Source organism: Lynx canadensis, chromosome F1 (assembly GCF_007474595.2).
Source record: "Lynx canadensis isolate LIC74 chromosome F1, mLynCan4.pri.v2, whole genome shotgun sequence".
Classification (NCBI taxonomy): domain Eukaryota; kingdom Metazoa; phylum Chordata; class Mammalia; order Carnivora; family Felidae; genus Lynx; species Lynx canadensis.
Genome location: NC_044319.2, coordinates 42,591,334 through 42,601,839, shown reverse-complemented (window position 1 = coordinate 42,601,839; position 10,506 = coordinate 42,591,334). Strand labels below are relative to the sequence as shown.

General features: G+C 39.7%; 1 protein-coding gene across 5 annotated transcripts in view; it reads right to left on the bottom strand.

Moving 5' to 3' along the window:
* Positions 1-259: 259 nt before the first annotated feature.
* MDM4 (MDM4 regulator of p53) overlaps positions 260-10,506 on the bottom strand; it is a 39,247-nt gene continuing 29,000 nt past the window's right edge. For 4 of the 5 annotated variants that reach the window (XR_004343144.1, XM_030301751.2, XM_030301752.2 and 1 more), the window contains 4 exons: positions 9,485-9,645; positions 7,852-8,001; positions 6,091-6,171; positions 260-4,163 (listed from right to left, as the gene is read on the bottom strand). Coding sequence is in view for 3 of the 5 variants with exons in the window: in XM_030301751.2 (XP_030157611.1) it covers positions 3,591-4,163; positions 6,091-6,171; positions 7,852-8,001; positions 9,485-9,645 (965 nt within the window). In the remaining 2 variants the exon portion in view is untranslated. Of the gene's footprint in view, positions 4,164-6,090; positions 6,172-7,851; positions 8,002-9,484; positions 9,646-10,506 lie in introns of those variants that run through there. The other variant, XR_003965764.1, reaches the window with a different exon arrangement.

Here is a 10,506-nt window from a genome sequence, read left to right as displayed (position 1 = left end):
AGAGAGGGAGAGGGAGAGGGGGGGGGGGAGAGAGAGAGAGAGAGAGAGAGAGAGAGAGAGAAAGAAAGAAAGAAAGAAAGAAAGAAAGAAAGAAAGAAGAAAGAAAGAAAGAAAGAAGGAAAAAGAAATTTGGTGCTAATATGGTATGATTTCATTGATCACAAATCTATGGCATGATGCAGAAAAGTTAAACTCCACTGGCACCCACTTTAAGAGATCCCTCCTCACAATCAAGATTTCCACTCAAGCATCTGGGAGTGAAAAGGGAGAAAAGGAGATAAATCAGATGGGCTGCTGAAAAAAGAGCGGTAAACTGGCACTGTTTCCAGAACACCAGAGCACACTGTCCACCCTAAATACAACTAAAAGATAAATAGTAGTGTTTGGAAATTAGGAATTTACCTGGCAGAAGTAAAACTATGAAGACTTCACATACAAACTATGTCTTGCTTTACTGGCAGTGAGTAAAATATACCTGTACCGCAGTAGCATGGAAAAAAAAAAGAACAAAACCAAAAATAAATCAAGATGCAGGTAACGAACTGCTCTGATAGCGTGATGTGGCCCTTTGTAGGACTCTTCACCCATTCTACCCCAAGGAATAGACAAGTCCTGCTTGCTATCCTCCACTCCCAGGGGTGATTACACAGGATAGGGATCCGGGATGAAGGAAACAATCTGCAGGGGAAGCGGCATCCCGGATTTCAGAGAAGCTACCAAGAAATACCAGCTGCCTCCTCCTGCAGATACTATCACTCGTTTCTCTGTAACAGCTGCAGTCAGTCCCACGGCTCTCGGCTCTCATCAGAGATCCAGGAAACCCGAGTCTAGGTTATTATACCACTCACAGCTCAAACATACAGCTTGGGATGTTCTAAGCAAAGTATTTCGTGGTAACGGGGACAGTATAAAACCCAGGTGAGCAAGGGGGAGATCAGGAAAGTTGAGTAGCAAAAGAGGATCCTGTGCTAGGCAAGGATGTACCAAAACTGGCATCAAATATCTACAAACACAAAATTTTCCAATTTTTTAATTTTCTAAAAAAACCTGCGACTTTTCATAAGAGGAATCAGAGGGTACAAGTGCAGATCCCCAACTCTCCCTGTCCCTCCTTTAAGTTACCATTTGCAAAAGCGCCGAACTGGCAAAAATCAAACAAAATTGAGGGCTATCAAACTATTATGAAGAGAGTAGTACTTGAGAGAAAATAGGGGAAAAAGTCATTTAAATTGCAGGAGTGGTGGAGCATTTACCATGGTTTAACAAAACACTAAACTCAAAGGACTCGTTCTACTTCTAGAAGGAAAACAAACCCTTGTCCCTGATGCCTAGAGAGAGCCAGGAACTTACCTTCCTTCCCCAAGAAGGAACAATACTGGAGACAATGGATCAGGCTCCTCTGCACCTTTATCTGTCCTCCCTGTGGGAGGACATCTGATTATATAAGAAAGCCCGACACTTATAGGGCCTTTTTCTTTGGGGAGAAAGTGTTAAAAGCTATTACTCTCTCTAAAGTCCTAGTTTGGCTGCAAGTCACATTCTGCAGTATTTTAGGATGATGAGCTACCACAAATTCGAGAAGCATCCCGCTTTATATATTTAACAAACAACGACAAGGGAGCGAGCATGGTTTAGAGATTTACTACAAGTCACCTAGATTCTAGTAATAGCTGCATCACTAGCTGCGACTTTTGACAGTCATTTAACCTTAAATTTAGCCTCAAGTGCAAAATAACAGGGGCTTGAGTATATGAGTGCATTCTAGTTTTAAAATTCTAGAACTTTTAACAAAACTCCCCCTCAGAAAATTAAATATGCTGCTAAAAATGATCTTGTTCATTCTACTTCTTGTAACTGGGAAAACCCTTCCTTCTAGGGCAGGGCTTCCCAAAGTGTGGTCTGTGGACCACTTGAATCAGCTTCCAGGAACACATGTTCAAATGGAAACTCCAGGGCAAAGTGGGGGGAGGGGGGTTCGAGTTTGGCTTTTTTTTTTTTTTTTTTTTTTTAACTTGGGCTGTTTTAACAAGCAACCCAGGTAATTTTTTGGATCAGTAAATTTGTTAATTCTAGGGCCCTCGTCCCCAAAATCTCATATGCATACCCCTGGGCATACTTCAAGATTTTTCCATGGAGAAAGCAGGCAGGGATAGGTATAAAGACATCAGCTTAAAGGTCTTCAACTTCCATTTGTACTGTCCTAAGATTAATGTGCTCAGATAAGGCTTCTTCAGATCTACCATTTTTCTTAATATCCTTTTCACAACTGCCATAACTCCCTATTTCCAAAGGAAAGGCTGCCTCTCACCCATCTAGAATCTTACTATGGGGCATTGCCTCAGAATGTAAAAAACCTCTAGAGGCATCAAATAAAAGAACAACAAAAAACCTCCAGAGGATTCTCAGAAGATAATGAGGACAGAGTAAAGCAAAGGGAGCTTAGGTTAAAAATTCTATGCCTTACCTACCTTAGAACTGTAATTGAGACGGTTGTGCCAGAAATGTGTTAATGCATTTATTTTTAAAAATAAAGTCAAACATTTTCTGAGTGAAAGTGAAATCTGATTTGGCTGATGAATTTTAAAATGAGAACAGCTTTGCTACTTTATATGACAGGACTTTTTCTATAACTTTAATCAACGAAACCTACAGCTCCAAGGCTTTGAGAAAAATATTTTTAAGGCACATATACAATGTATCGGATAGGGTACCCTTTCTAAGTATTTAAAGGTATTTTTAAAATTTAGATGTCACACTAAACATGTGCAAAAGGACAGCTAACCTAGAATGAGAGGCACGAAATGGAGGGGGAACTGCTTGGAAAGAGGAACAAGGGAAACATTCTAAGGAGACAGAAATGTTCCATTGCTTGTTTTAGGCTGGCTACTCAGAGGTCTACAACTCACCAGAAAGGAAACTTTGTCTGTTAATTATATACCTCATGGTGTAAAATGTGCAAAAGGTTACATATACTTTTTCAAAATCCTTTTAGGAGTATGTTAGCAAAAATGCTCCATACCATTGTTCTAGGCACACATGGAAGAAAGCGCTTGTTTATCAAGACTTTTCTTTTAGCTTATCTGAATCGTGCAGCCTGACTGCAACAATCTATATAGCATTACATACCTTGACTAATCAAATTTATTATTATTTCTTTTGTTAGCTTTAGTATTTTTCTAATAGCCACCTTGGATCCTAATGCCTAATAACATTCCCTAACAGAAAAAAAGAATGGGGAATACAATTAACTAAGGAAATAGTAAATCTTCAAATAATTTGGTAAGTGAGCGAATTAATGTATCTTTGTTAGTACTGGCAGTTGCTTTCTCCCAGATCCTCATCTTTGAGGAGAGAATGAAGTGGTTAACGTATCTTTTCATGTTAACAGCGTCCCCCAAATTGGCAACCTAGTTCTAAAGAACTCATTCTCAAATTCCATATAAGTTTAGAAGCAAAAATGTTGGGGAACACAGATGTTTACCTAAATAAATAAACAGATGTAATGGGCTACACTGAGTAGAGATGCTCAATACTGACATTTTGAAACATGACCTAGCCCTGTTAATATTTTCTGCAATTCGCTGAGTTAGCTATGCTATAAAAACCTTAATAACCAACTGAATCTCTTTCTTGCAAATAGGGCATGAAGCCCCAGCCTTCTTTAATCTTCTGGCACAGTGAAAACAAGTGACAAGATGGCCCGTCCTCCCATGAATAATGTTTCCATCTCGTGGTCTTTTCTCACACAGACTACACGGCTTCAAGAGATTCTGGCAATCTTCCATGTTTTCTGTGTCTGTTCTCTGTTCAAAAAGGTTATCTGATTGTTCTCCCGTGCTTGATATGGTTTCTTGGCTTTCCGAACTGTGGGCCAAATCCAAGAATTCTACTGAGTTGCAGGGATCAAAAAGTTTAGGGTTTTCTTCCTTTGTATACACATCTTTAGGTCTAACAACTGGAGCTGATATGGTTCTTCGGCAATCAGGGACATCAATTCCTTCATTTTCCTTCTTTTCAGGTATGGCAGTGATATCAGACGTGGAGAGAGAATGGGTTAACTTAGAACAATCTGAATACCAATCCTTCCTCAAGGCCCAGCAACGGAAACAGTACCTCTTGCTTGGAGAGTTAAATTTCTTGCACTCAGTACACTGCCACTCATCCTACAAAGACAAGTGCAGCCAATTAACACTCACTCCGTGGCAAACATGAAGTTGAGGAAAAGGGAGGGTAGGCCTTGGCTCATCATCTCACTAAGCTAGTGAGAGTCCGGACATTCCCCATCAGTGGTCTAGCCTCGCATATGAGCAAATTCCACAGCCACGTGGAAGAAAGTCTTGACAAGTTTTACAATGATAGTGACACAACCGCCATTTTCAAGTCAAGATTTATATAGCTATCTTTAAGAAAGTTAAATTCATTATTTTGGCATTCTATCTCATCTGGATGGAATTTTGATTGCTGGCTTTTCCCTGCTGCCTTCTTTTTAGTTCATTTCTTTGTACAACTTAACTCTCTTACTGAGCAAGAAGCTAAAGAATGAAGCAAAGAGAACACTTTCATTCTTTCCCACTAATTAAGAAATATAAAATTTGGCAAAAAAGGAAGCTAAAATTAAAATGAGATTTGAAAACTACTAAATTTACTCATGGTCTCTCACTAGCTAACTATACGCCTAAACCATACCCTCTGAAAAATGAACGTTCTTGTCCTTGGATGCCCGTAACTTTTTTCCTACTCCTCCATACCCAAATTAGTAGATACCAAATTAGGAGATACTGGAGCTCAATGAATTTTAAATGCCTTGCTTAATGCAAAGGTAGCTACCTGGAACAAGTCAAGGGTATTTAATGTGGCTAATTGCCTGGCTCTGACAGGATCAATGACTGGACACAGGCAGACTTGATTACTTTCAGAACAAAGGCCACACACTTCAAGTTTAAAAGTCGTAACTCAATATCATGGGCCAAGAGGCAGGGACGCGACCATCTGTTAAACTGGGTGGTCTTCAGGGAGCCTCACAACACTCTTGCCGGCTTAAGATCCTCACATCTCATCTGAAATGCTATCCAGATACTCAAAGGGGCTTCGTAAAGATTTGGAATTCATAACTGATGGTGTGTCACAGTCTAACTGGCACCACTTTTTCTTTTTTAGTAGTACATAAAGTAATAGGGCTTATTAAATTCAATGGCATCTTTGATTTGATAAAATACAGTCTATTTGCTTAATAGATTTTCTGGGCCCAAGTAGCCAAAGAAGTCTGATGAAGATGGAAACACTTATCTCTGCTATTTGTATTATGGTCAAGAACCCTTAACAGACCAATATATTCTACTTTATTACTTAGCTATACACGGACAGATAATTTGCAGTCAATTACCATAATGGGCAACAGTGGCAGGCCAGGAGCTGGGGAGGATCAACCAAAGACAACATACCACTTTTCTATCCCCAAGCAGCAAACTGTAAACTCTCCTCCCCTGTCCTTCCCCCACCACCTTCCCCCACCTTTAGCCAAGGGAAGCACTAAAAGGAAAATGGGGAACCAGCATGAAAAGAGAAAAGGTATACATCTGAGTCTAAACCTGAGTTGTCATTTGGTGACAAATCCATACCTATTACCTTTCCAGCTTAATACTACATTTTCATTTACTAGCCCTCCATTAATATAAACCTGTGTGGAAATTAAGCCATTTTCCATTTGTCGATTTCTAACAAAGCACTGAAAATAAGATCTTTGTACTTGACAAAGAATTTTAGATAGCTTATAAGTCTACCTTTACGATTACAGAGGGGTGGCTAGTGGGGAAAGCAGTGCAGGACTATTCTGAATAACTCTGTGTGTCCACTGCATCAGGTCCAAAGAATTTCGTCAGCGGGGAGAAAGGCATACAGACAGGCACTTAAGTCACCCTTTCTCCAAATTCCAATAAAAACCTGTAACAAAATATAAAGAAGCCAACATGTCTTAACGTCAAGGAAAGGGAGATAGAAATGGGGGAAACGGCCTTCTTCAACACAAGTGCAGTGCTGGAACGTACACACTGGCGGGGGGTGCAAAACAGCTCTTTTACTAGATACCCCTACCTCAGAGGTAACTTCTACATCAGTATCGTCACTTATGGACTTGGAGTCCTCAAGGTCATCATTTTTTCCCACTTCAATCACCTATGAGGGCAAAGACATCTCATTAGTGAGGTTCACCTAGTTTACAGGAGGTTATAACCTGAGAGCAAAAAAGACAGAAGAGCTTCAATTTAAAACTACATTCTGCCTCCATCACTAGCACTTAGAAAGAAAATAGCTTAAATGATTCTAGATGCACCCAGCCAGAACTTTAGTAGAAGAAATGATTAAAAAGTACCCAGAAAGGTCATCAAATAGAAGAGGGCGCCCAAATGTATGACTTTAATGAAAATAAACAATATCAGAGTAGAAAAGCTACAAATCATTAAATGTGATTTTTTTATGTTGGGAATCTAGGTAGGCATTCAGAATTACATGAGAAAACGGAAGTGGAGAATACTATATAAAATAAGGAACTGAGATGTCAAGAATGAAAACAAAGTATTTCAAAGTTTTACTTTTCATATTCAAAAGTAAACCTAGTTAAGTGATACTCTGGTTGCCCTGTAACAACATGCCCATGGACCAGGACACAGAAAGTCAAGAAATGTGGGAAGTGTCTTCTAAATTTTAAAATTTGGAATTTAAAATTCTAACAACACCCTACTTTGTGATCTGGTAAATGGAATAAAACCAATTATGATTCAATTAGGGACCTCAGTATAGCAACTTTCTCATGCAAGTTCAAGTATTCTAAGTCCCACCTCTCTCCATGGAAGTTTCCAAATGTCCCCTCTGTCTTCCTTCAAGCCACTTGTAGTCCCTTCTAATGCTCCCAACATACAACTAGGCTAGCAGGACCTAAGCATCTATCTGCCTACAAACACACCAACATATCCTTCAGGAACCCAAATTACTATGAAAATCCCTTAAATTAAAAAAATGACCCTATTCAGGGTGTGTGTTTTGCTACATTTATTCAATGAATGTTTACTGAGAATCTTGTCAATGTTGGACACTGGATCTGGTGTCCAATTTCTTTTGAGACTTGAGCACATGCTTCATCTTGGTGTGCTCACGCCATGTGTATCTGGAGTTCTCTCTTCTTTCCCCTTATTTAAACTCTAAAATACGTAGGGAGAACTCATCTATTTCCATTTACATATAAATGGCTACGAAAGATACTGAGATGTCCAAGAAATAAGAATTTCTTTCCCTACAGGTTGCTGTGGCCATTTAGAACGTTGCCTTGTTAGCAAAGAAAGGTCTCCTAAAGAAACAACTCCACAGTGAGAGATCAGACAAACAGGAAAGGGCAGCTTATTGCTTCTAAAGGAGGAGGAGTTTCACCCAAACAGTCCTATTCTGTTTTTAAGACAGCCTTGGTTAACTTAATGTGACTCTTAAAACTGGATACAGAAAAACATGAAAAAGTAATGAGTAAAAAGCTCAGCTGGTTAAGCATCCAACTCTTGATCTCGGCTGAGGTCATGATCTCACGGTTCACGGGATAGAGCTCCACGTCAGGCTCTATGCTGACAGTATGGAGCCTGCTTAGAGTTCTCGTTCTCTCTCTCTCTCTCCCTCTCTCTCTCTCTCTCTCTCTCTCTCTCCCCCCCTCCCTCGTGCCCTCTCTCTCAAAATAAACAAACTTTAAAAAAAGAAATTAAAGGGGGGAATTATGTGAGTCATCTGTTGTACAAAAGGGTTGGGATACCAGACCTGAACAGATTATGCTAGGTACACATAGATACAAACAAGGCGAATTGTTTCCAAACATACCTTTTTGTCTCTTACTTTCCCTACTTCTTCACTTGTTTGTTCAGTATCTGTGGCTTCAACTTTGATTCCCACACCAAATTGCTCTGATACAGACTCATTCAAAAACCACAAATCATCTGTGGTGTCTGAAACAATGGCAGTACCTATATCCTAGTAGAAAAAAAGGTTTATAGTCAGACGCTTATCAGTGATGCTGAACCAATAAAAATGAACCCAAAACTCAATGTCCCTACACATCTCCAAAGAACACCTTGCCTCTTTCTTCGACGGACATGTATTCATTCCACAGACATCTACCTCGCATCTACTATGTATAAACTCGCAGGAGTCTGGCAAAGAATTCTCTACTTTAACAGTAACTCAAGTATAACACTTGAGAAATGGTACTAAAGAGCTTAAAGGCTAAAGACTCATAGCTGCTCAACTAAATAGAATCCATTCCCTCAACTCCTTTCCAAAGGTGGTATTCTGAGAACCTAGAAGACATTCTATTAACTGTGGTACATCATTTCCTTGACAGTCAATAATGTTTATTAAAATATGAGAAATACTGGGGCGCCTGGGTGGCGCAGTCGGTTGGGCGTCCGACTTCAGCCAGGTCACGATCTCGCGGTCCGGGAGTTCGAGCCCCGTGTCGGGCTCTGGGTTGATGGCTCGGAGCCTGGAGCCTGTTTCCGATTCTGTGTCTCCCTCTCTCTCTGCCCCTCCCCCGTTCATGCTCTGTCTCTCTCTGTCCCAAAAATAAATAAACGTTGAAAAAAAAAAATTAAAAAAAAAAAAAAATATGAGAAATACTGATAGTAACTCAAATCTTCTTTCTGAATTCCCAAACAACTTTAAATATAACTTTCTTTCCACATTCAACTATGGATATTTTATGACATGCTTTTCTCCAATATTCCTAAAAGAAAACTTATTATTTTGCCACTATAATATACCCATTCATTTACTGAGCAAATGCTCACGGAACGCCTTTTACGTGTCAGATACTGTTCTAAGTACCAGGTAACAGAATAGAGTGGTAAATGATGCGAAAGCCCTGGACTTACATTTCAGTAGGGGTAAACAGACAAGAGATACATAAAACAAAACAGAGTAACAGTTTTACAAAGCGAGAAGTGCAATGGAGAATATAAAATAAGATAAAAGAAGAGAATAATTATGGCTCGCATTAGGGTATGACACCGGAAGTAATAAAAGGGGTTAGATTTTGGATATGTTTTGGGTAGAGCTGACAACGTGAATGCGGCATATGACAGAGAAAGAAATCAATGATATCCCTTTGGATTTGGCTAGAATTACTGGATAGAAGGTAGACTTGTGAAAAAAGAAAGGCTGGATAGGAATGTTTGGGGAAAAAGAAAAATTAAAAGAAAAATCTGGTTTGAACACGTTAAATGTCAGATCATCTAAGTGAAGGTGTTGAGTAGGCAGCTGAATATAGAAGGTGGGCATTTAAGAGAAGAGGTCAGGGCTGCAGATACAGATTTGAGCATCAGGCACACACAGATGGTGCTTAAAGTCGTGGCACTGAATGAGAATTCTTACAGAATGCAATGTGTGGTCAAGAGCAACCAAGGATGTTACTCTTTCAAAAGAAAACAAAAAGTTCCTCTTCAAATGTGACATTTACCTGATTTGTCTGTAAATCAGTTGAGCCATTACTTCTAGGTGTATAGTTGTTCCTCAGGTTTCCTAAAAACCACCAAGGCAGTCCGGCTATATCCCACTCCTCAAACCCAAGGTCCAGCTTAGAGGTCTCACCTTGGGTTAAGTTTTTTATGAAGTCTTCACCTACAGCGGTCAAAGGGAAAGAATGGTAACTATGTACACAACACTAAGAATCAAAACTCGGTTTGTAACACTTACAATCTCTTTCTAAGACAGATAAAAAGACATGTCTACACCCAGTACAAAAGTGGCAGAGCCAAACCTCCTATTTAGGCTTCATTCATTGACACCAGAAGTAGATGGATCATTTATCAAGAAATCTAAACTCTGAAAGCATCCAAACAACGACAGTGCTCTTAGAGGATTTCAAAATGGTCATTATTCGCATGTTAAACATTCTTACCACAGCAATAACTAAAGAATGACTCGCTGTAGCACATGATGCCTGATAATGGCTCGATCCATTGAACTGCAAATGGTGGCGGCATGGTGGTCCGACTTGAGACAGAACCAAGGCAGCCCAGACCGGAATGCGCATTCACAAGGTTGACAAGGCAGTCTCACTGCTACCACATATTCAGGAAATGTTTCTCACTAACTCACGTTTTGACAGGTAACAACCATCATAAAATGCTGAACTCAAGGTTATCCAAGTAAGTATGTCCTTTCTAGATCAATGGGCTCTCCTGGAATTATCTAAAATCAAGAAATATTACAAATCCAAAACATAAGAAGGCCCCACATATTCCAAGTAAGAGATGTTGCTTTGTACATCCAAATGGCATTCAAGGTGGTTGCTACCACAAGAACTTCTTTTCTTTCTTTCCCATCATCCAATCTTTTTTTGCTGTGCTTTCCTCTTTTCCTACTTTCTCACTCTCCTCTACTCCTCCCAATGCACCAGGCACGCCAATGGCAACCACAAGTGTTTAAATGTCCTGAGGTACACGTGCTTGGCAACTTTTGTAATAAATAGATCTCTGT